Raw genomic sequence first — 26,134 nt, forward strand, 5'->3', positions numbered from 1 at the left:
AAAAATGCAAAGTACAAAAGTCACAGATGATAATGCACTCACATGGTGTGGAGCAGTACAAAGCTCTAGGTTTGAAAAAACCAAAACAAAAAAAAACATTCACTTGTGTCAGGTCACTTATTTATTTACAAAAAGTATATGAGCTTTTCCTCCTGCAGCTCAATCAATAACTTCATAATGTCAACCGGGAGTAGTAGGATTAGAAGTTCGAGAAAGGAAGAACTGAAATCGTTATCTTGATTTCCAACTCTAAGACAGGCGTGTTGAAATGCACCCCTGGGTGGTGTTAATTCCCATAATTGGCCATGTACATATTCCTGACTCCCCCCAGACAAACAATACATTTTATTAACCAAAGAAAATGTTTTAGAAAGTTCTACAATCATTTGTCCTAAGGAACTTGTTTCATGCATAAGAGCAATTAATGGAATAATTATAATTGTATGTTCACCCTAAAAGCATATTATATATTTTTTGTTCTGACTTATTCTTTTTAAAGTTACCATTCTTTTTATATTAAATTGACCCCTTAGATTAGAACATTAAGTGATAGAAATGATCTGGCCAGTTAATTGTCAGTGTCCCAGTACAGTATAAAATGAATACGCAGTTTAACAATTGCTACTATTCTGAATGGGAAAAATGATTGTAAAGTGCTTTAGGGATTACTTTTGAAGTAGATATGTTCTTAATTTGTGGCATTTGTTCAAATCTTAAAAATAAGCCTTTTCATTTAGTTGTTCAGTCATGCATAAAATTGTTCCATTGCCTGTCCGTGTATTTTAATTGCCTCCCTTTGAAGTGAAAGTTTAATATGGATTGGTGGACGAATTGCAAAAAAAAAAAAAGGTTTTAGGATTTAAGAAAAAAATTGAAATGACTATATTTTAACTTTTTATTATATTAAAACTTTAAAGAATGTAAATTTGGTTGTACTGTTAACCCAAGTCATTTGCAAAGAATAATCGTTTTCTGATGATATTAAAGGAATTCTGGATTTACTGTTTTTGATAAATTGAGACAAATCGTTAGCCTTAGGTTTTTTTTCACCTAACAGGAAATTGGCAGCTGAATTGGGAATATAGATGTTTGACAAAATCCATCTCAACCATTTACTGCTTGATTTAGACCTAAGATTTGCAGACTGAGTACCAAGTCACTATCAAGTGAATAAATCCTAAAGTCTCAGGTTGTTGACTAAATTGTTAGGCACTTAAAACCAATTTTCCCACTTCCCAGATTATACATTTTTGTCCCAAATTGTGCAATTTGATTTTCAGTCTATTTAGTGTTTAGTAAATTAACCACCTCTGACTGTGTACAAGTGGGAATAGAAGAAACCTTCAACCAGTTACCACAACTATTAGCAGTATTAAAGAATTGGAAATGTTGTATATAGTATACCCTTTTGTATCAAGGTCAACCTATTACAGGAAGGGGGCATGCATATAAAAAACTACAGAATTGAGCAGTGACTTGATTTATACACAAAACCTGCTTCATTAAAGGGACACTCCAGTGCCAGGAAAACCATCTGTTTTCCTGGCACTGCAGGTCCCCTCTCTTTCCCATCCCCGGTTGCTGAAGGGGTCAAAACCCCTTTCAGTGACTTACCAGAGGCAGCGATGATGTTCCTCGCCGCTGCTTCTTGGTCCACCCACGCTCCTCCCCGTCCCCACGTCATCCGGCGGGGGAGACAGATCCTGCCCGCCGGCGGGGGAGACCTAATTCGCATGCGCGTCAATGCCACGCACGCACATTAGACCTCTCCATAGGAAAGCACCTGTGCTATGAATCAGGAAGTGCCCTCTAGTGGCTGTCTATTAGACAGCCACTAGAGGAGGAGTTAACCCTGCAAGGTAATTATTGCAGTTTACAAAAACTGCAATAATTACAGTTGCAGGGTTAAGAGTAGTGGGACTTGGCACCCAGACCACTCCAATGGGCAGAAGTGGTCTGGGTGCCTGGAGTGTCCCTTTAAGCTAAAGTTGTTCTTGTGCTTATAGTGTCCCTTAAAGGGATCTTATAGAGCCAGGAAAACAAAGCCGTTTTCATGGCACTATAGAGTTAATAGGCACCCCTTTCCCTCTGGGCTATAGGGGATAAAACCTATTTAGCCTCTTACCTGAATCCATCGCCGATGTTTCTCAGCACTGGGTTAGGCTCTGACCACGCTCCCACCACACACACGCGCATTAGAACTCCATATAGGAAAGCATTATTCAATGCTTTACTATGGGGAAAATCTGACGCTGGAGTCCGTGAGGACATCCAATGTCAAATAACAGTCCTTTTGGATGCCGGTAGCGCCCCCATTGGCTGTCTGGTAGACAGCCACAGAGGGCAGACTTAGAGCTGCAATGTAAACATTTCAGTTCTCTGGAATTGCAGCTCTATGTGCAAAAGGGACACAGCACCCAGACCACTTCAATGAGCTGAAGTGGCCTGGGTGCCTACAGTGTCCCTTTAAGTAACTAAATTAATAAATCACTGGTCTCTTTCGTGTGTTGTTGATGTCGGCAACATACAATTAATGTTCTATTTCTAATTCTGCACAATAATGTAATTACAAATGTTTCCTCCAAAAGAAATTCTTCAAACTTTAATGCATTTTCCTTAGTGTGGAAAACTGTGAGCTGTGTAATATGGGACCATCTTCAGAGACTCTGGATTTTCAGGAGGATTACTTTTTTTCTTTTTTTAAATCTAGAAAGTAAACTTTCTTTTGTCCTTTTCATTGATGCCTTTGGGGGCATTGTTAAGCATTTAACCTTGATAAAAGAATTCTAGATAATATCGTGGTAATGGTGGACACAGGTCAACACTTATGTTGACATTTAACGGATTTTTCCTCTGAACGTGTATTCTTTGTCAGTTAAATAAACTTTACAGTTGATGTAACAATAACTGATGGTGTGCATGCTTGTATGAAGCTATTGTGTTAAGGCATCCGTGGTGGAATTCTTAGGATTTGTCAATATTAATACACAGGGCATGGAATAGATCACACGAACTGTGCCTTTTTCCATGCAATACTGTTTTTTATGTTTGAGTTTCTGCAAGGGAAATGCATTTTACTTAACATGAATCAACAAATGTTGTGTACCCTTTTTTTTACTGACCTGAACCATTGCTAACAAGGCCCTTTGAATAATATGCAACTGACTAGCAGAGTCGGTAAACCTAGAGAGAGCGAAAAAAGGCAATTCAGCACTTCAAAAACGAAATCTATAACACAGCAAGGTGACTATTTGACTTAAAACATTGACCCAAACTATATTTAATAAAAAGCAACACTTTCATCAAGTGTTGAAGGCAAATAGATTTGTTTTTAAATTAAAGGTAAACAATTGGGCCAAGAAAACAAACATGTATGCCTGACCCTATAATGTTAAAATCACCATCTAGCCCCCTGGCTTCTCCCTTGCTCCTCTAAATATACAGTAGTAAAGTATTCCAGTCTGATACTGCTGACTCTGCCTGCTTGACTGACATCATCAGAAGTGTTGATCGGAGCCAATCACAATTATTTCCCATAGGAAAGTATTCTATTGGCTGAGACTACTAAGGAGGCAGATCGGGGCAGAGCCAGCACAAGTCAAAAACGGTCAATCAGCATCTCCTCATAGAGACTCATTGAATCAATGCATCTGTATGAAGAAAGTTCAGTGTCTGCATGCAGAGGGTGGAGACACTGAATGGCAATCACACTTTGCAGCACTGCCCCTGGAAGCACCTCTAGTAGCCATCCGAGGACTGGCCAGTGGAGGTGTCCCTAGGCTGTAATGTAAACACTGCATTTTCTCTGAAAAGACCGCGTTTACAGCAAAAAGCCTGAAGGGAATGATTCTACTCACCAGAACAAATTCAATAAGCTTTAGTTGTTCTGGTGACTATAGTGTCCCTTTAAGTTTTGTGTAAAAAAAAAAAAAAAAACACACCTCACCCCCCCCCCCACACCTTTTTATTATATGACTGGATCCTTCACCCATATACATGCACCTGAGTCAGACAGTGCGTGAAACAGTCTCTATGGTCTTCCCTGTTTCTGTACTGGGAGTGAAGCAGGGAAAACCATAAACACTAACTCTGCAAACACTATCTGGATTCTGTCATATAGTAAAGACAGAGATACAATTTTCTCTTTACATACACTTTATTTAACAACAAATATATTTCCTTTCAAAAAACTTTTTTTTTTTTTTTTCATTTGATATTTCATCCTCCTGTCTTCTGGCAAGTGGGCTGCAGAGAGCATTTTATAGACGTGTACCCAAAAGCCTATATTATCCATGCGAGTTAGCCATGGCCTCTATTATTGCCATGCACATACAGACCTATGAGTCAAATCTACTCCAAGAGTTGAGTAAATTTGTTATAATTTTATTTTGTTTAGGAATTCACTGCTGAATGGTGACCGTGTGCGTGAATTGTTTATACCTTTTTTTTTTTTTCTTTTGTAATGCATGTAACATCATCTTCGCAATTCACAGCAGAACACATCAATATTTCATATGTTTCAGACAAGGGAGAGACTCAGATAGTCGTGTATTAGGTTTTTTAACGAGGTACAAAATGTCACCATATATTTACTGAAAACAATCAAGCGTTTTCAATTTACTGTACAAATACATGATAGAGTTGATTTACTTGTTGCCGGAAAAGAAATGATACATCTTATGAAATTAATTATATTTGGACGTGGGAAGACATTTGCTAGCAGTTCTCATGTGTTGACTTCTAACCCTTCACACCTCTTTCAGAGAGTTTGCATGATGCTGGCGAAAACACGGAAGTGTTTAAATTTAGCCACAAATAGTGAAATGTCCCCGCTGTTTGTGACACCACTGCACTTTGCTAGGGTTATAAGAAATGTTCGCAAGCAGGGTTGATTGTGCTGCGGGGGGACTACATATGATTTTTGATATGTTATTTATCTCCTTAATATGAGCCAGCCATGACTAGATACCTTTAGTAGATAACTGCTCCTAAATCAGTCACTAAAATAACTACCGTCTGTTTGCTAGTTCAGTACTTTCAGCAACTTACAGCACGCGCTCTGACAGTCCGGAGAACCATCTGTAGAAGGGTTCTCCTGCTCAATCCAGTCAATCCATTGCCGGCATAGAGGTTTTAGACTATTTGAGAAATTATTGACGGGTAAGGAAGGTACATATTAATAAACAGAATTACATCAAAAACTATAAATATTCTGGCACAGTCCCCATCACATAAAGTAGGCAGGTTTGAAAGGATGATAACCGGCTTCCGACAGGTCAGCAAAATCAAGCTTCTGATCGCTGATGACGTATGGTATTTAAGTGGGGAAAAAAACTATGTAACTTATCACTGCCATAAATTGTGTTCATTGCATAATGTGCCATTATGTCCTTAAGTGAACCTGTCATCACAAGTTCATTTTAAATCTAATCCAAAGTCAGGAGGTTAGTTTAGTAGCTAGGCTGATTTTAAAGCAGGTGCAGCTTTTGGGAAATGTTTGGACAGTTTACATGTGATTTGTTTCCCTATTCTACCGAGAAATGCATCTCAAGTCACAATAAATTAATACGGAGTAACAGGAGATGGGTTTTCTTATCATTTAAGCAGGGACAGAAAGGGACGTTTTATGTGCTCAACTTTCCTGAGCTCTGAATACATAGTTTTTAACATGAAAAGTGAGCATGGTTTATTTTTTAAATAGGTTTTTTTTTTCTTTAGCCTAAAGCAAATATTTTGGGAAAACTACAGGTCGAGTAGTTTGTTGTCAGAAGTGTGAAATAATAATTAAGATGACTGAAGCGTACTAATTTAGCTGCAAAACAGACATTACGTATCCAGTTTAACAATCAGTATGGACCATAAATGTAAAAAAATAAAATAAAATAAAAATTCTCTTGACCTGGAGATTATATATACTCACCCTAGACGAATCTTTCAAGACCAAGGTAAAAAACAATTTGGATACATGGCATGGTTCTTGGCTGAGGTTGTGGCGTTTCGAGACCCCCTGGCAGTAATTCCTTGATGGGCTTATCTCAACCTATCCCCGAACACTGGCTTACTATTGGGCTGGAGGGCGGGAGGCTAAGGCAAACCGGCAATTAGTTTACTATGTTCTGTTCAATTTCATTTAGTTTGGTCTTACAATTCATGCTTAGGTAGCAGAGCACTGGAACCACAGACCTTCTTTGGTGTACCTTCTTTTGCTCTTAACTCTTAAACTGCAAAATACTGTACGCTCCATTGTCCTGAGCAGCAACACCTCATAATCCCTGATCCACGCAAGTGGTATCGCGGAAGAACTGGCAATAACTGAGCCTGCCAGACACCCACATCCAGAGGTAACTGCTTATTAACAAGGACCTAGTTGGTTTGGTAACTCTTATTTGTTTTGTTTTGCAAAATAGTGAATGTACCTTACCGAATAACCGCTTAAAAGCATAATTGATAATGTCACTCGTGTTATATTTGTGTACAATGCATTCACAATAAAAATGGTTTTGAAAAAAAATATTTAAAAATCCATTATGTATATTGCTTGTATCTACATCCATTAAATTTGTGCATTCCATAGGAGTAGCTTCATTGGACTCGGAATAAACAGGTTTGGTATCTCCAACCAGCACAATAAATTCTGATAAGGTTATTTTGCTAAGCTTTTAGATCAGTTTGGGTCTGTACAAATAATTTTTGTTTAACACGTTTACGTTTTCTAATCTGCAGTAATACAAGCAGTCTTTTTAACTGTCTATTTAATTTCTATAGGAGAAATACATCTGAGGTTTGAGATCAAAACTTTTCCCACATTGCTGTAGAATGCCCTCCTCCTAATCCATATAGTGATGGCGACGTTGAACATGGTTATAGATTTATAAATGTCATAAAGGATTTGTTTAACAATACTCGGACCCGTTTTTAAATCCCTTTGAGACACAAAGAAAAAGAGTGGGGAAAATATGTAAGCATCTTCAAAAGAAAGTATTGATTTTTATAGCATTTTGTACAGCTGCTTGAAAAGACATTCACTTTGAAACAGGGAGTGCAAAACCTCTGAAGTGTACGCCAAAAATCAAACATATTTTTCTTATGTAGGAAGCATGAAGTGAACACAAGGCTTTTACAGAATTCTTTACGCAATGGTCCACTATTGTATGCCCGATCAAGATGAATGAGGCATGTCTGTCAGATCTGCCTTTTTCATGGCTCAGTTACAAGAACTTTACAATTTGTAAGCTGTTCACAAGGAAACCTACAGAGACATTGACATAACCCGTATATTTAATATGTTACTGTCTTGTATAAATAAATGTAACAATGGCTTGATTACTGTTCTAAATTGTGTCTTCACAAAATACTGAGAGCTATTTTGGTGTTCTGACGAGATTGAAAATGAAAGCCAATAGTTTAGTTAAAACGTAGTGTTTGTTCACCAAGTACGGATTGGCAGTGAATTGAAAACCACCGAGCAAAATTTAGGTCCAAATAGCAGTAAGTTTTGGCTATTTTTAGCCTCATTGTTGCAGTATAGTCTCTCAGTAACTACAGATTAGTATAGAGATGGTATGGTTGGACAATTAGCTTATTTCATTCTTCAAATAGTTTAATACGGATTTTCAAGCTTAAGTTTTAATAATATTTTTAGTGGTCATATTAAATATTTTGCATTAAACTTCAAATTGTACCGTAGGTCCACAGTGTAGGCCAAATATGTGATTGGAAAACTTTCTAACATAGCCATAGTCTCCGCATGGTTATTTTGGAATTATCATTTTAAATGATTTTACAATTTTCCAACATTTCTTGTTTAGTGAATAAATTTCCACTCCATCAGATATTTTCAATGATCTTGCTTTTGTGCAAGCACATTGCGAATGCAGAGTCGTGGTACACCCGTACACCCTTTGAGCATGATTGGTCACATCTGCGCAGTCAAGTGTGATAAATCATCATGTGCTCATTGTCACAAAACAAATTACAGACTTAACTTGAATGTCAGGAAGCGGACATCAAGTAGAAAATGGTAGAAGCTGCAAACCTAAACTCTATATAGAACGTAACTATAACATTCTTATTTATTTTAAAAAGCTTATTTTGTCATCTGTAACATAGCATTCAGTGCGTGTTGCATGACGTGATTGCCGGACGTTAAGACCGTATCATTAGACATTCTCATTTTTCTGATGCACATGAATTGCATGTGAATTGGGATGGCAGTTCATTGTGTAGTAATTAAGGAGCTAGATATATGGTTTGACGTGGAGAGCTGATCACAATGTATCTTTATTTCCCTTAGACAATGGGCACATTTGGAACATGTAAGGCTTGCTTTTACATCAATACTTTTCTATCAGCACGAGAACTTCACAGCTGGGTCAGTAACCTTTCAGCCAGTCAGAGGAAAGGCCCCATTAAATATGAAAGACTTTCTATTTAACAGATTTAATGGTGATCACAGTTGCCATATAATCTGTATGTTACCAATCCTTCGTAGCCGTTCATCCTTTGTTGCTGTGTAGCATTGATAGGTGCAGATCTCTTATCATCGCTGCGCAGCAACTTCTATAATACTGACACTAAGTAACATTACAACTTTAGTTTAATGCACAGTTTGTTTAATTTAGAATTTATTTTCCCTGCTCTGTTAATTGCCCAATAGATTTTATTTATTTATTTTTGTATCTATAGAAAGCATTATAGATTGCTCTGCCAAGCCAGTTTATTAGTAAACTGTATTTAAAGGGGTACAGGTTAACAAATGTAACCACACCTGGCTATTTCTGTTGGGAACCAAGTGGTAAGGTCATTTTTCAGAGAATGTGGAACATTTTGGACAATCTGATAGCAAGGATTATCAGAGAATGTGTAGCATTGGAGAAGTTGAAGTCAGGGAAGCGTACCCACCAACTGTCCTGTGTCTAATGTGGTCTGATTTGGGACCTTGTGAACGGAGCCATTAACAGAGTAAGCAGTGCGACATAAAGCGAGATGTGGATGAGAAGGAAGAGTCTGTAAGTGTTGTAACTGTGAATGAGTCTTGCTTCATTACTGCATTGTAATTGGCTAAAACATTTACCATCAGTGAGACTCCATCTAATATGTAGAGCAATGCTTGGTGTTCTCATACTGAATAAGAGCTAGCACATGCCCTTACTCAATTTCACCAGCCCCTAAAACTTTGTTCAATTTGTGCTTTGCGATTGGCTGAAACAAAGTATTTTCACCCACAATGTACAAGACATTGAAAACATGATATTGGAGCAAATAAGTACAACAGTGATTCCTAAATTCCTCTTCCATCCCACTCCGCCAATGACTTGTTACTGTCCCATACTCATACCCACATCCCGACTCTTACCTGCAATACTTGTCCAAGGCTGCCGCCTCCTTATTGAGTGTCCTCCCGCTCCACATTTGACTCTCCCTATCTCTGCAATTCCTTATTATATAATCATTGTAATTGGATTTTTATGTTTGTGCGGCTCTTTAGAAATTCGGAGTTCCAGGACCAAAATTATTCTTCCCTGTGACTTGATTATATACCTGAGCAGGTTTCTCGAGCCGACTTCCACCTCATCATAAAAAGGAATTGTTTTCAGTGCGATGTTTAATGTTCCTACACGTTTAGAATGTGCTCCTTGAGATACGACTAGGACGAGATAAAGTGAATTAGTGCATGTATTCTATAAACAGCTAGGGTTTACATGGGATTCGACTTTAGGCTTAAGAGGATCCTGTAGTGCCAGGAAAACTAAGCCGTTTTCTAATGTTCCCTCCCTCGCACCCCCTCCCTCGGCGCTGAAGGCTTTAAAACCCCTTCAGTCACTTACCTGAATCCAGCGCCGATTTCCACCAGTGGGTCAGGCTTCTCCCACGCCGATGTTAGCTGGTGGGGGAGACCTAAGAAAAATCTGACGCTGGAGGCCCTCATGCAAAGCGTGAGGTCGTCCAGCGTCAGATAATGGACCAAAGGTCCGTTTCGATTCTGGAAGCCCTCTAGTGGCTGTCTGGTAGAGAGTCACTGAGGGCAGACTTAATGCTGGAATGTAAACATCATTGGAACTGTAATGTTTTACATTGCAGCACTAAGTGCAAATGGGACACTGCACCCAGACCACTTCAAGGAGCTGAAGTGGTCTGGTTGCCGACAGTGTCCCTTTAAATAGTTGATTTGGGGAAAATAAATGATCAAATTCAGACATACTGTATGTTTTGATCACCTCTGCTAGATAGTGAAGAAACCTTTTTTTTTTTTTTCCAAAAATTCATTATTGTGTTGCTCGCTGTGTAAAAATAAATATAGTTTGCTTTGTTTCTTTCTTTTTGTTTGTCCTTTTTTGAGATCTGTCTTCCTAGATTTTGTGAATGGATTGTCCCTTTAACGTTGAATATACTACTCTAATCTGCAGCAGAAATCTCATATAAATTCTAACCAGGATTCATTGCATTGCAGAATGACATAAAATTATTTTAGTAATCTGGTTTAATAAGAACACAAAATAGAAAGGGACGCGGTTTGCTGACCTTCAGATAGGTTATTGTTTTCTGTAATGCTGATTAGGAAGTAGTGAAAGGCTGCTATTTTGCAAGGTATTCTGGGAGTCTGTTGTAATGACTGAATGTTCCCTTTGTATAGCACCACATTGATTTCTTTTTATTTAGTATTTTCAAAAAGTACATGGGGAACTTAAACATAGTGATATTGATTGGAACCATCGCATATAGACAGGAAAACGGCATGTTATACATTTAGTTATTGAGAGTTTTTAATAAGACAAGGTCTTTGTAACACGGATACTCCAAATAATGTGGTCACTGCATGGTTCATTTGCCAAGTCTATTCATGGCCCTGACTACAGACTTAAAAGGGAAACCTGGTACAGACACACTGAATTAGGATGAAAAATGAGGGGGATGTTATGATGGCATATATCAGTATCTTTGTTTAAAGGGACACTCCACTGCCCAAATACAAAATAAATAAATCACTGTTTAGTAGATGTACCCAAAATGAAAACTTGCATGCATTTAATTCTGCATATTTTAATTGGGGTACAGGGCCGGCCTTAGGGCTGTGCAAGCTGTGCGGCCGCAGGGCGCCATGGAACGGGGCCCCCTGCGGCAGACACGGCTCACACATTGCTGGCTACCCGGGTGTGAGGATTTCATTGTAATCCACCCGGGATTAAAAAAAACTAAAACATTGGGGCGGGGCTTAACTGTGGCGAGGCTAAATGATGGTGGGGCAGAGCTATAAGTGCCGGGTAATTGCTGCATGGGAAGCAGGAAGGAGTCCCTGCATCCCAACAACCAGAATAAAGGAGCTGCACTACTACCACCTCCATAATGAACAGAGGAACTATGTGTGACTGTCTGCCCGTGTGTGTGTGACTGTCTGCCCGTGTGTGTGTGTGACTGTCTGCCCGTGTGTGTGTGTGACTGTCTGCCCGTGTGACTGTCTGCATGTAACGGGGTGGGTGTGTGTGTGTGTGTGTGTAATGAATATTTGTTTTTAAATCATTATTAATTTAATAAATCCCCTATACACACTCTATACGTGGCTGACAGGGGAGAGGGGGCGCTGCGAAGATCTTTTGCACAGGGTGCAAAACCCTGTTGGGTTATATCTGAAATCACCTTGGTAAACCAGTAATTTTCTTGTCTGCAGCATTCGAACCCTCCTTATCTAACCCCGCCCAGACCTTCTGTGGCTGTCCAATCACAGACTTTCCAATGCAGATCAATGACAAGCAGCACAGGTGCTCTGAGCTATTGCTGCCTCTTGAGTTTATCTCCACAGAGCTAACGAAACCAGGAAGTAACAGAACCTGCTGTCTGTTTGAAAGCCAAGGGGGTGTAACCAGGTTAATTTATTAAAGAGGACACACTAAAAACACATAAAGCATTTCAGCAAGCTAAAGTGCTTTAGAGGTCTGCAGTGCGTCTTTAAAGGAACACTATAGTCACCTAAATTACTTTAGCTAAATAAAGCAGTTTTAGTGTATAGATCATTCCCCTGCAATTTCACTGCTCAATTCACTGTCATTTAGGAGTTAAATCACTTTGTTTCTGTTTATGCAGCCCTAGCCACACCTCCCCTGGCTGTGATTGACAGAGCCTGCATGAAAAAAAAAACTGGTTTCACTTTCAAACAGATGTAATTTACCTTAAATAATTGTATCTCAGTCTCTAAATTGAGCTTTAATCACATACAGGAGGCTCTTGCAGGGTCTAGCAAGCTATTAACATAGCAGGGGATAAGAAAATCTTAATTAAACAGAACTTGCAATAAAGAAAGCCTAAATAGGGCTCTCTTTACAGGAAGTGTTTATGGAAGGCTGTGCAAGTCACATGCAGGGAGGTGTGACTAGGGTTCATAAACAAAGGGATTTAACTCCTAAATGGTAGAGGATTGAGCAGTGAGGCTGCAGGGGGCATGTTCTATACACCAAAACTGCTTCATTAAGCTAAAGTTGTTCAGGTGACTATAGTGTCCCTTTAAGTTTGGTTGGTGGGAGACCGGTTGGAGAGCAGAGCACCACTTCTTAAAAAAAACACTCAGCTTTTTAATTATTTGTATTTTTTTTTAGTTTGTAGAGTTTAGATTATTTGGATTATTTGAGGAAAGAATTAAATTGTGGTGAGTGGCGTTCAGAATTCTAAAATAGCCCATAATAAATATCACAGTATCAGCATTTTTTCAGCTATTTGGTAAGTGTTTACTTTTTACGTATAGTGTCTTTAAGTGTATTTGTTCTTCGGTGATATAGTACAAAACAACTTGGTTCGAATAGGAAACTTGAAGTACCACTTGCTACGTAAATGAATGTAAAAAAAGGAAAATAAATGAATTAAAGAAAAATCAGCGCAACCAATATCTGGGATTTAACTGCTCCCCTTTAGCGCCCTCCCAATGTTATGTAATAGGCTTTTGACCGCAAGCCTTTCTTGAGCAGAATTTGAATAATGCATGAATGTCTGTGCGATAGCTGTGAGTTCAGAGCATCACTAGCTGTGGGTCCATTCATTAATTGCTGCTATCAGTGCCTGCTCTATTCTTACGTAGTGCCGGATCCAATCCCTGATTATATTGTGGCTCCCAGTTTAGCAGCTCGCGCATTGTATAGCGTATCAGCCTTGATAACGATACTTTTTGTTACCCCTGCTTGTTGTGGGGAAAGCAATGCTCTCTGGATTTCAGCTCATGCTAAGAATATTGAAACATTATTTATAGCCCACTGAAAGCTGCTTTGTTCTTCTCTGAAAGCCTTGCTGATAGGTTTCTAGAATAAATGTATTCTGCTATAAAGTTTCATAGTACTTCAGGACTGGAATTGGCAAGTAGGCATTGATTATACGTATCCTTTTTATGTAGGTTTCAAGATTTTTAAAAACCTTTTCACATGTTTAAGTTCAAACCTTTAAAGGAACCCTTCAAATACAATGGAACAATTCTAGCCATATTTAAGGTCAATGTATGTGAACTTCACTTAATATGAATGCAAGATGTCCAGATATTGCAATAACAAATACAGGTTTTCCATTAAAATGAAATCTGCGTGTTTATCTCCACCTTCAGTAACCATTTAAATATTCCAAGGTACTGCCATATTTAGATGGAAAGAGGAATGGGGAAATGGGAGATAAAATGTGCAGTGGAAAAGGAGAATATGTGGGGTGACAAAAAAAAATAAAGTGTAAACAAAAGAAAAGAAGGAATCTGGCAAGAAAACAAGGGATGGAGAAATGGAAGCAAGGTGAAAAAAGATGGGATGGCAAAGGGAAGCGAAATAAAGAGGGGATAACAGGCAATAAGTGAGAATGAGGGAAAGAAAGATTGTAACGGGGAAGGAGAGAAGAATAAAGGGAAATGAAATAAAAAGGGGAGCTGGAATGATGGTGTACGCACCGATCCCAATAAACACGGCCATGGCAGGGTAATGGGGAGATGATGGTGTACTTCCCCCAATAATGCCGTAGCTTTGATGCGTGTGAATGATCCGTGTTTAGAATGACTGATTTAATCGCAATATACATGTTTGCTGAATGGGCTTTTTGTTGTATATCGTTTTGCTCATGCGGTATGTGCTGGATTTTCCCCTTTGACTCGGATTGTGACAAACTCAGCCTTTCTCACATAGTTTGTGGTTGGAGGGCGACTGTAGGAATATATTGCTGTATTCAGTTATCATACTTTTAAACGTATTTTCTGCCTCTGTCAGAATATTTTGAGAAAACACAGCGTGTATCGCGTAATCTGTGGATGGCATTAATAAGGAAGCGATTTAAGTGAAATCACAGTCAGTTTTATCTTCAAACAACATAGTTAAAGGTTTTCCTTCCTACCTCCCGAATTTGGGCGAAAAATCTATAATTCGTTCCGAAATCCTTTTATTTGATTTTTTTTTACCTCAGTATTTATGATGTTGTATCTCCGTAACTATCCCAGTAATGTGCAGTTCATATGAGTATTGTGATGCTCCACAGAAATAAAACTCTGCATAATATACACTTTGTGTATGATTGTATAACAGAGCTCCACAGCAGACATACTCACAGTATGGGGCATATAGTATGCATGTGTCACAGAGCTCCACAGCAGACATACTCACAGTATGGGGCATAGAGTATGCATGTGTCACAGAGCTCCACAGCCGACATACTCACAGTATGGGGCATAGAGCAGGGTTTCCCAATTAATTTGTCCCTCGGAATCCTTTGACGTGTGCCGTAGAGTAGTGCAGTGCAAATCTTTCAATGAGCAGAGTGTAATGTTCTCTTTTGCTGGCAAATTCTTTTTATATCTGGTTTAATTGTTGACAATTGTATTCGCATGTCTGCAGTTGCGTCAAGTCGATTTCGATACTTTGTTTTTGTTGCAGAATAAAGCGAGAATCCAGTTTCTGCTGGCGAATGGCAACAGAACTTTGATTGCCAGCTTGGACAATTCTGGGTATTCTTCGCGTAAATTACCCCAAAAAGCAATAAAGGATTTTTTTTGGCTTAGTTGACTGTCAGAAGTAATATCGATCAGATTCTCAAAATCTACACCAGAAAAATTGGCTGGCTTGTCTTTTATAAATGGATTTTGAACCCAGTCATTATTGTTTTCATTCAAGAATGGAAAATACTGATTAATAGATGTGAGCTACAATTTAATTCCAAATTTAATCTTCAAGTTCAATCCTTAAGTGTTGGCAAAGTGTTCAAATTATTTTGCTCAACAGATGAGGTCCAAAACTGCAGCTTACGAGACAGTGAAAATATTTCTCTTGCATTAAAAATATTAGTGTTTTTTCCTTGGAGTGATAAACATACGTAACTTAATTTTGTGAATATGTCTGCAAGATATGCTACTTTGGATAATTTGTTAATTGATCAGATAATCCAAATTTATGATCCTGGAAATATGCAAACAACTCTCAAACATTCTAACAAGGACTGTACCTCCTGATAGCCAACGGACTTCTGAATGCAAAAGCAGAGCAGAGTGGTGACTACCCATATCTTCACATATTATTTTAATGGTCGACTTTTTATAAAATTAATCATCTGGACCGATTCGTCTAGCACAGTTTTAAGTGCGATTGAAATAGTTTTAGCTACCAGTGCATGTCTGTGAAGAACACAGTGAGAACTGGTGCTGTTTTTTTGCTACATTTTTCCATTTCATGTCACAGCGCCTGCCACTTTCCCAACCATTGCTTTGGCACCATCACAGCACACATCTACACATTTGTCCCAATTGATACCGTGTGTTCATGAACTTCCGGATACAGTTAAAGATATTCTCACCAGTGGTATGAGTTGTCAAGGTTTCACACATAAGCAAGTCTTCTTCAATCTGTTTATAAAATGTAGAAAATAATCCAGGCACTCCAACGAATTCCAAGAAAAATAGGCAATTTATTAGAACCAGCAGCTACACAGCGACGTTTCAACCCCTCAGGGTCTTTATCATGCACTTCCACTATTTCTTTATATTCTTCAATCTGTTTGTCATAATTATATCTAACAAAAACCAATAAAATAGAAAGTCCTACAACATCCGTGGACTTGTCTAATTGCAGTCAGTACTCATCACATTGATGCAGTTGAGAAATTAGTTCAGTATGGATGCCATCAGCAAGATCATGAATACGGCGCAAAACCGTGTTGTTGGAAAGTGGCACAGCTTCAATTTTTTCTACTCAACTTCTCACTTAAAAAAACATGACACTATTTCTTGGGCACATGGTTTTATTAGGGATTCCCCAATAGTGTGTGCTTCTCCTGCAAGAGCTATGCGGTAACTCACTCTGTAAGAAGCCTCTGTGGCTTTTTCATTAGCATTTTGAAATGTTTTGCTCATAATTTGTTTACTCTTCTTGTAACGGAACCGCTGGCACCCCGACCGGGTACCTTCCGCTGACGGATGCTCCTAGTGCTTTCCGAGGACTCCAAGCACTCTGCCCGACACCATACCCACTGCAGACCCCACGAAACGCCACAGCTTGGTTGGGGTCTCACCGTCTTCACCCACTCTGGGCCCAAGACCAGGGTCCAGCTTCCAGTAGGTGGACCTCTCCGAATTCCAGAGAGCAGGAACAAAAACAAGCTCTTAGCAGAGCTTAGTGATTATACCCTGGGGAGTATAGTGATTATAGAATTATAACATATTCAGAATCAGCATAATTTACATATAAACATCACCAAAAATCATTCAAATCCCTCCAGTACATAAAAAGTTAGGTGGAAGTCCTTTATGACCGACCGCCAGCACATTTTCCTGCCCAAAACAGTTCCATAGATTTGGGCTGTGCGGTCGGTCTATTTTACACAGAAAAATGAAGTCCCATTTGAATGCACGAACGGGGCCGATCGAATATTCGAACGGGACTTAGTCTCTGCAGCTGAAAACTCAGTGCAGGTGAAGGTAAGGGTCAGCGGTGTTCGTTGAAATGTGTAGCCGATTTCAGTTCCATGGATTTGGCTACACATACCGCTGACCTCGTTCGAATGAACAAAGATGGCCGCCGCCACGTGTTGGTTTGTCGAATGGCGGCCACTTCGACTACTTCGGCTGCATACAATACAATTTAAAGGGGCAGCAAGTCTTTTAAAATCCAATCTGCTAAAATAGTCTTTAACAGGTAATATCTTCCAGGGGCCATAGTCTTAAAGGGGCATTGTTCCCAAAAGTCACAGTATGTCCCCAGATGGTTCTTAAAGGGCCAGAAGCAGCATAATAAAAATCCATTAGCCCAAAGAATGTTTGTAAAGGGCCATACAACCCAGGGCCATAGTCATGAGGCAGGAGGCTGGCAATCAGGCTCCTCCAACAGCCAGGGGAAAATCCGGTGACAAAAGGCATTTCATCACACTTCTGATACTCCTTTAGCTTAAAAAAGTCAATGTCTTTATCTTTGTACTCTCCGTGGTTTTGCTCAAAATGATGATGTAATTTAGCAGGTGCCAATGAACTGTTTGGCAATATTTTATTGCAAAGTACGCCTTGTGCTTCAGGACAATCTTCATTTCTGGCACTTGTGAATCCAAATGACAAGTAGCTATCATCATATTTTCTCTTCTTTGTTTGAGAACAAGATTGGCTAGCATTGTGTGCTTTTCTCTTCTTTTTTTTCTTTGACTTGTCACTTGTCTCTGCTATTTGAGAAACCGTACATACAACTATTTTGGGCATGTTTTCTGGATTTTTAATTGTATCTTCTTTCTCAGTTTCTATAAGTGCCGAACAGATAGAAGTAGTAATAATTATTCTCTGAAGAGTTCCCTGCTTTAACCAGCTTTCCAAATTCATGGTTGTTTATTGGTAAAAACAAAACACTTTGAAAAATACAGATCTCACAACCTGACTGAAAAGGATGCTGAACACTCTCAGAAAGAACTGAACTTATGCAGGATTTTTGAATTGGACTTGGAGCAAAAAGATTTGAACTCTGTGGAAAAATACAGTTGGCAGAGGCTTTCCGTGCCCCTGGCAGAGGCTTTCCGTGCCCCTGGCAGAGGCTTTCCGTGCCCCTGGCAGAGGCTTTCCGTGCCCCTGGCAGAGGCTTTCCGTGCCCCTGGCAGAGGCTTTCCGTGCCCCTGGCAGAGGCTTTCCGTGCCCCTGGCAGAGGCTTTCCGTTTCCCCACCTAACAGAGCTTTCTATCTTACAATAACAGAGCTTTAACTATCAACTCCACTCTCTCACTCCTGTACCACGAGTGATAGAAAATGGCTGACAGCTGGGCGGACTCTCTCACAGACAAGCTAAGTCCAAGTGGCTGGCTGATGGCAAGGCGGACTTACGATCACTTTCCCTGATCTCTTATGAGATCGCTGTTGCACAATCTCTGCTGTTTCCAACCTTCCGGGGTCAGCAGGTAGCGGCGGCCATGTTGAATGTGGCAATTTTGTTCTTGCGGAACACCAATTGGGAAACGCTGGCATAGAGTATGAGTCTATCACAGAGCTCCCCAGCAGAAATACTCACAGTATGGTGCATAGAGTATGTATGTGTCACAGATCTCCACACCAATAATACTCACAGTAATGTGCATAGAATGAGTGTATCACAGAGCTCCACAGCCGTAATACTCACAGTAATGTGCATAGAATGAGTCTATCACAGAGCTCCCCAGCAGAAATACTCACAGTAATGTGCATAGAGTATGCATGTGTCACAGAGCTCCCCAGCAGAAATACTCACAGTATGGTGCATAGAGTATGTATGTGTCACAGATCTCCACACCAATAATACTCACAGTAATGTGCATAGAGCAAGTGTATCACAGAGCTCCACACCAATAATACAGTAATGTGCATAGAGTGAGTGTATCACAGAGCTCCACAGCAGTAATACTCACAGTAATGTGCATAGAGTGAGTGTATCACAGAGCTCCACAGCAGTAATACTCACAGTAATGTGCATAGAGTGAGTGTATCACAGAGCTCCACAGCAGTAATACTCACAGTAATGTGCATAGAGTGAGTGTATCACAGAGCTCCACAGCAGTAATACTCACAGTAATGTGCATAGAGTGAGTGTATCACAGAGCTCCACACCAATAATACTCACAGTAATGTGCATAGAATGCGTGTATCACAGAGCTCCACAGCAGTAATACTGATCGTAAAGTACAATGTGTTTCTTACATCCCCACAGCAATAAATCTTCCTAAATGTACGCATTTCGTACCTAAAACTATTGCTTCAAATTTCTACATGATGTGTTTTGCAGCAAGTAGGAGATTGTACGATGGCTTGTGTGCTCTTTAATGTTTCTTATCCTAGCGGACTCTATGCTTGTTCTGTATTTTCCTTGATTTCTTTAGTATCTGACAAATCATTGTTCTCCAGGGTCTATATTTTCTGCTGTGTTATGAGTGATATTGTTTGGTGTCTGGTGAACTTTATACAACTGGAGAGGGAAATCTTATTTAGAACAAATCTCTCCGACTGCTCAAATCTCTTGATCTAAGGAGATATCGGACTGCCATTCTGGGCTGAAGAAGGAATTTATTTTCTAGTTTGTTGCACAAACTATGTGGGATGCGCGCTAGAGGCTACAACATGGTATCCGTTAATGCACTAAATGAGCTACATTATATTACAATCACATTGAGGCTCACAGATAACACCTGTACCCCGATTATTACACCACATATACCCAGAGGTATCTCGAGATACAGATCCGCACCAGGCACTTTAACACACACTCACACCTATTTGGCTGCTAGTTTATCCACGTATCCCCCACCTCTGCTCGTTTCCCATTTCCCAGTCCTTACAGCACACACTATGGCTCTCCTTTAGTGAAGACATACCGTATGTTGATAGGGCCAGAAAGCTAATTGAGTTACATTGGAAGAGCACTCACATACCACAACTGTTAGAATACAAATGATTTGCATGGTTGAAAATATTTACACATAGACCACCACAAAAATTAGAGAGGGTTTGGGACCCACGGAGGATGCTGCTGACCATGACTCGGAACCTCTTAAAAATTAGTAAGCTAAACTGGACTTAGTATGAGAGAATATGGGACTGGCAAGAGCCAAACAGGGATGGTCTAATGTTAAGGCAAGCTGTCGAACGGTGTATACTGCTGTGGTATATTATTAGTAAATCCTTCATATGTACTAAATGTATGCTTATGGATGCTGTTACGGTTTGTTTTATTCTCTCTGTGGATACCCCTTCACCTTTTTTTGCTTTCTGTACACCAAGAAAAAGACAATAAAAGACAATTTAAGAAAAAAAAAAAAAAAAACACACACATTTCATCTGACCCAACTGGGAGATAATAAATAAATGTGTAAAAAATGTTAATCTGAACTCTTGAAATGTTTAGGCCATGGCTGTGAGCAGGCCAGCGGTTACCTCTGGTCAGTGAATGGGACGTGTATCTGTAGAAAACTGCAGTAAATGTATGGATGGGGAGGGCTAAGCTGTCCCTGTGCTGAATACAATCTGTACTTTCTTTCCCACAGAAATCCACGAAAGGCTCCGTCGTCCTGGACTACGTGTTCCATCACCTAAACCTTGTGGAGATAGATTACTTTGGGCTGCGTTACTGCGACCGAAATCATCAGACGGTGAGCAAGATATTGGGAGATCAATACGGTTTTCCTCTGGGATTACTTACTTGTTTTGTTTTTTTTTTAATATAAAATATTTACTTCCTTCCCTTTCTCGTTCTAATTCGATATTATCTGGTTACGACAAGCTGGGTATGATAAAGAATTGAAGCATTACAATTTGATAAATGTTAACTTTGTCCCCCCCCCATCCATTTAAATATGTGCACGGTTATAGTATGTCCTTCTGTTACAGTATGGAAATAGAAATACGTTTAATGCATGTGAAAAGGTGTTGTATAAACTGAATTTATTTTGTGTGTGTGTTTGTTTGTGTGTGTTTGTTTTTTATAGGGTGACATTTAATTGCCAATGTTCAGACTGCCTGTTCGGCCAAACATGTTTGAAAGAGAACTAGTTAATAATATTCATATCTAAGACTGACCGCAATAAAGAGTAGATGAATGAATTGCTCAATGTTTTGATTGGTATTTGTATAGAAGTATTTGAATGCCTCTGAATTTCATTACAGCATCTTTTTATATGTCGCCTTTAGGGTTTAGGATGGGTTCAGGGAGGACTGAGATGTAGTATTATCGGTTTCCCTGAATATTAGAGCCATTTTTCTCATTGCTCATTATTGGTATCAGCCTTGTAATTTATTGATACTGCCTATAACTTGCTCACCTCTACCAGTCATTGCGCGGCGTCTTCTGCATCCAGACATGTCAGCTGCCAGCCAATGAGGCGCTACGTCGTGACCTCAGGTCACCGCTCCCCGTATGCGGAGCTCAGCTGAAGGCAGGGATGTGAGACAGTGAATAATCTAATGTACTGGACTGGCTAAATGAGAGTGAGTTGTCAGCTATCACACTTAGAACAGTGACAGCACTGTACATGCTTGGATGTCGGCGATCACAGCACCTACTGGCTGCCTGAGAGTGATAGGAGTGTGCTGTCAGCATGTTCAGTTAGTGCCAGATTTGTGCAGAAATTGTTAATTTTTCAAAACTTTAAGTGTACAGATTATTGGCAATCTATCCCTACTAGTGGTAACGTTTCCCTTTAAGGCCGGGTGGGCATCCTAGAAAATGTATCTCCGCTATCTGCTAAGACAGAATGTTCAGAAAAATGCTAGTCAGATAGGTATCTGGGACACTAATTCTGCTCAAAACACCAGAAAATACAATAAAAAGCTGTTTGATCTGTCACAGCAATAAGGTTGGAAGTCTAATGAAAAGCTTCTGAGTGCACTCTTCCAATGGAAGCAATTCACATTTCAGAGACAGCCTCCATTAGCACTGAGACACTTAAATGCATCTTGTCGTCTGATCCAAACATAGCAATCATTCTTCTATCAAAGTGTGCTTCTGGTGGCTCTCAATGAGTTTACTGGTCCTAACCTAGACTATTAGAGTGAACCTGTAAAGAAATATATGGTTTGCGTTAAATCGCTTCCATATACATTGAATACACCATAAATCATAAATATACATGGCGTATTTAATGTAAACTCTGTGTGTAACACCTGGCCGTCCTGCTATCCGACTGCGCATGCGCTGTGGTTCCTATGGGAAGAGAGCAGAGGAACTTCCTGAGAGAGTTCTTGTCTGCTTTCCTTTGTCAGCCACTGTCTCGGCACGCCAAGCAATTAACCAACAGCTAGGGAAAAAAGCCTATGTTTCACTAGGTATTTCTCCTAATTTATACATTTGCTGACAAAACTTCTAGCACAATGTATAGATAGAATTTTATGCTCGAAGTAATAATCATAAATTGTACAGGGCATGACAGATCAGAAAAAAGGCAGTGTTTACATTGCCCCTAGGGACACCTCCAAGTGGCCACTCCTCAGATGGCCACTGGAGGTGCTTCTTGGGGCAGTGCTGCACAGTAGGGAGCCACTGCCATTCAGCGCTGAATTTTCCTCATAGAGATGCATTGATTCAATGCATCTCTATGAGGAGATCCTGATTGGCCAAAATGACATTTTGCCCCGCCCCTTGCCAATCCAATGATTTCCCTATGGGAAAATTTTGATGTCACCAAAGGGGCGGGCTGGTGCCGGCAAAACCTTGCTAAGCTGGAAATAAGGCTAGTTTTAATTCCTTTTAGGGGATAAGGGGGGGGGGGGCAAGTCACCTAAATGGTGGGTTTAGCTCTATAGGGCCAGGAATACATGTCTATAGTGTTCCTTTAAGCTGTAGTAGTTCTGGTGACTGTAGTGTCCCCTTAGCCTGCATATTAAGAGTCTAAGTATAGCCTGTGTAAATTGTTGCGGTTATTCAATATATAGTCGATTCTGCTAAACTGCCAGCATACAAAACGTGTGCCACAGCTGATGTGAGTGGAAAAAAAATTGGGATTTTTTTTTGTCTTCTAGTTCAGCTACAATTTCTTTTTTTTTTTCTTTTTTTTGGCAAAATAAAAAAAAAATTAGAGAGTAAATGCTTTTGTGAATAAGAAGGTGGCCAGACGGGCACTGACTCGGTTAGGGCTTTTGCCATATCCTGCAGTTGATTTCTAATTTGATAAAAGTGATCAGTCTTTATGTTGTCAGCATATGGCTAATGGTTGTACAGATTGCTGACATTACTCGCAGTGGGCAAGGCTTTGGTAATTTGTATGGTAATTAGCCATGTGCTGTCTGGGCTGTGATTTATCCGATGACAGGATTTAAACTGGTTCAGAGTCTGTTGTGTCACTGACCGTGCCAGCTGGGCCTCCTTACTGAATAAATAGCCCCATGGAGCCATACCTTTTCCTCTTTCTGTATTGCACAGATTATGCGTAAGTGGCATTTGTATTAAGAATAGTTTTTTCTGTTTGTTTATGGTTTAACGTTATTACCTTGGCATTACTGACATTAGATTAAACACAACAAGCTTGTTTATTCTCTGTTAATTCTCAATTTCCAAATATTTTGTGCACTTCACTGCGAAATCTTCTTCTGCATCATGAAACATTCTTGCAGCAAGGCTCTATTGATTTTTATTTTTTTATTTTTATTTTTTTTAAATAATTTTTCAAAATGTAAATAAGCACAAAAGTAATGTTTTTTTTTAAATTGACGATTATGTATTAGAAGTGCATTATTTCACGTTGTGACTTTGTAAGAAGGTGAACTCTAGAATATTGCTTTGAGTAGAGTGTCCTTTATTATTTGGCATAATCTATTGATCTTGTGATATTGTCATGCAGCTTCTTGTGTCAGTGTGAAATGTTTTACTAGTTTCCTAAATTATCCTTTTCCCAAAGTATACATTCAAAATCTTGCCATCAAGAGTTTTAAATTGTGATAATGCTATCACACAATGTCCATGTGTTTGTACGAAAGCAGCAACATTGCCACAGCGACACCATCATTTGAATGTTAATATGTTTAGAGTAGTTAACTCCCTGAAAACATGCTCCTTTTAGTTATGCCCCCCACTGGGGCTATATCTAAAAACGGCGTTCAAAAGCTGCAGATCTCTTGTCTGCAGCCTTCCCAATCCCTCCCCTTCTAACCCCGCCCAGACTCTCTGTGGCTGTCCAATCACAGACTTCCCAATCCAGCTCAATGAGACGTCTTTACAAGGCAGGTGTTTTGGGCAATTGCTGCCTCTTGATTTTAGCTCCACTGAGTTAAATAAAGCAGTTGTTTGACAGTCAGGGGGTGTAACCAGGCTGATTTATAAATGAGCCCATTTCTATTGATATGTGCACTTTTTGTAAAATGAAACAAAGAGGGACCACTCTTCACATAAAGTACTTCAACAAGCCAAACTGCTTTAGGGATCTGGAGTGTCCCTTTAACTATTCAGGGCATGTCATCCAAGCAAAGAGTATTGCACTGTATCCTACACTGGGGATAATGTGGTGGAATCTCGGTAAAAATAAATTTAGTAGGCCGAGATTACCACGTGGTATGTGCACGTGCATATGCTGATGTATCGGTCGGTTGGTTGCACGTGGCAACGATACAATCAGTAGTGTAAGGAGCATGTGCAGGAATACAGGATATACGAGTATTCCCCTCCTCCATTGTGCTGGGCAAGCCAAGTGGTCAAACAGGAAAGTTAGCCTTTATTCTGTTGATTGGGTTAGAGTACGTGTGGGTGGAACTGATTATAGGAGGAGCCATATGTCTATATAAAGTGCCTACACTGTATGATCAGGGCTCAGACTTTGCTGTTTTTGGTGACATTAGTCCCTCTGAGTCCCATTCGGTGAATCGAATAAAGATCTCTTCCTTCCTGAAGAAACCTGTGTCCATCTCTCTGTGCTTGGCTTCCGTCAGTTTCTCCGGTATCAATAATGTTGTGCTATACATAATGCAGTTTCAGTTTTGTTGTTTTTTTAAATGTGAAATATTTATAGTGGCTGTGTAATGACAGCAGATTTTTATACTTGCACTTAAAAACAAACTTTTTTACATTTTATAAAACTATCAGTGGCGTGTGCTGACTTATTCCGCACTCTTGTAACAGTAAGGTTAACCTGTATTTAGATCCAGGTTTCTGTCCATCTGCAGAGTTTTGCCGCAGTACATTCACACACAGGTTTGTCTTTCTGTGAGTCTTGATAGAAAAATCTGACCTCACTTCACCGTGTCCAAAGAGGCAGCATGTTCTGACTGGATTTCTCAATACCATTCATTTTTCTGATCCTGTAAATATAAAGTCCTTTCTTTTCAAAGTTAGTGTAAATTTACCTTCCGTTTGTAGTGTTGTCACTTTTTCTTTTTAATGAATGAAAAATTATCGAACGAATTGGTCACATTCTTCTGAAATCTTTCTTTGTTTTCCATTTTTGTTGTCCTGCACCTGTGTTGGTTAAAATTAGGGTTTGGTAAGTCATCCTAAAACATGACTGAACAGAGCAGGCACTGGTATTTCATCTTAATATATCCGTAGGGTATGTATACAATTCGATATTCATAGTAAAGTGAATGTGATACCATTTACTGAATAACAACTCGGTATAAATGCGGCCTCCTCCGGCAACAAGGAAAACTCATACGACAGACAACAATCCTCGTTAAACGCACGTTGTTGTCAGTCATGACATCAGCGCTCGAAATGTTTAAATATTTGCTGACTTTGCGTTCAGAAGCCATGTTTTTTTGTGTGAAATAAACTTCACACAAAATTATTTAATAATCAAAGCTGACCTTATAATGATGAATTGATGACATTGTGGCAGATTGTGAAAGAATTTAGTTCAGTCAGTTTTAAGCAACATTTCCCAAAATGAGGCTAAATAGATATTAAAATATTAACTTAAACAAAAATACATCTGTAAAATTATTCATAAAATAATGCGATAAGCATAGTTCTATAAAACCTATATACTGACTATAATTGTGCTATTGTAATGAAAAGCGAAGAAATGCACAAACAAAATTGCACTAATTAGCCTGTTTAAACCAAAGACCACCATGTATCTGCGCCCATGGTACATAGAACTAATTTGAGGATTTTCTATTCATTATTTTCTTTGTGTGTGCATTATTGCATTAATTAACCTACCTGCCACTCAAGGTAACAAACCAAATATTATGAACCCTAGTAAAAATTTGTAGAATATA

At 39.4% G+C, this 26,134-nt stretch overlaps 1 protein-coding gene across 1 annotated transcript in view; it reads left to right on the top strand.

Annotated features, from left to right (window-relative positions):
* Positions 1–26,134, top strand: part of EPB41L4A (erythrocyte membrane protein band 4.1 like 4A) — a 203,143-nt gene that overhangs the window by 30,195 nt on the left and 146,814 nt on the right. Inside the window, exon 2 of the mRNA XM_063453630.1 lies at positions 20,476–20,580. Coding sequence (XP_063309700.1) covers positions 20,476–20,580 — 105 coding nt within the window. The remainder of the gene's footprint in view (positions 1–20,475; positions 20,581–26,134) is intronic.

Source organism: Pelobates fuscus, chromosome 5, assembly GCF_036172605.1.
Source record: "Pelobates fuscus isolate aPelFus1 chromosome 5, aPelFus1.pri, whole genome shotgun sequence".
In the NCBI taxonomy this organism is placed as follows: domain Eukaryota; kingdom Metazoa; phylum Chordata; class Amphibia; order Anura; family Pelobatidae; genus Pelobates; species Pelobates fuscus.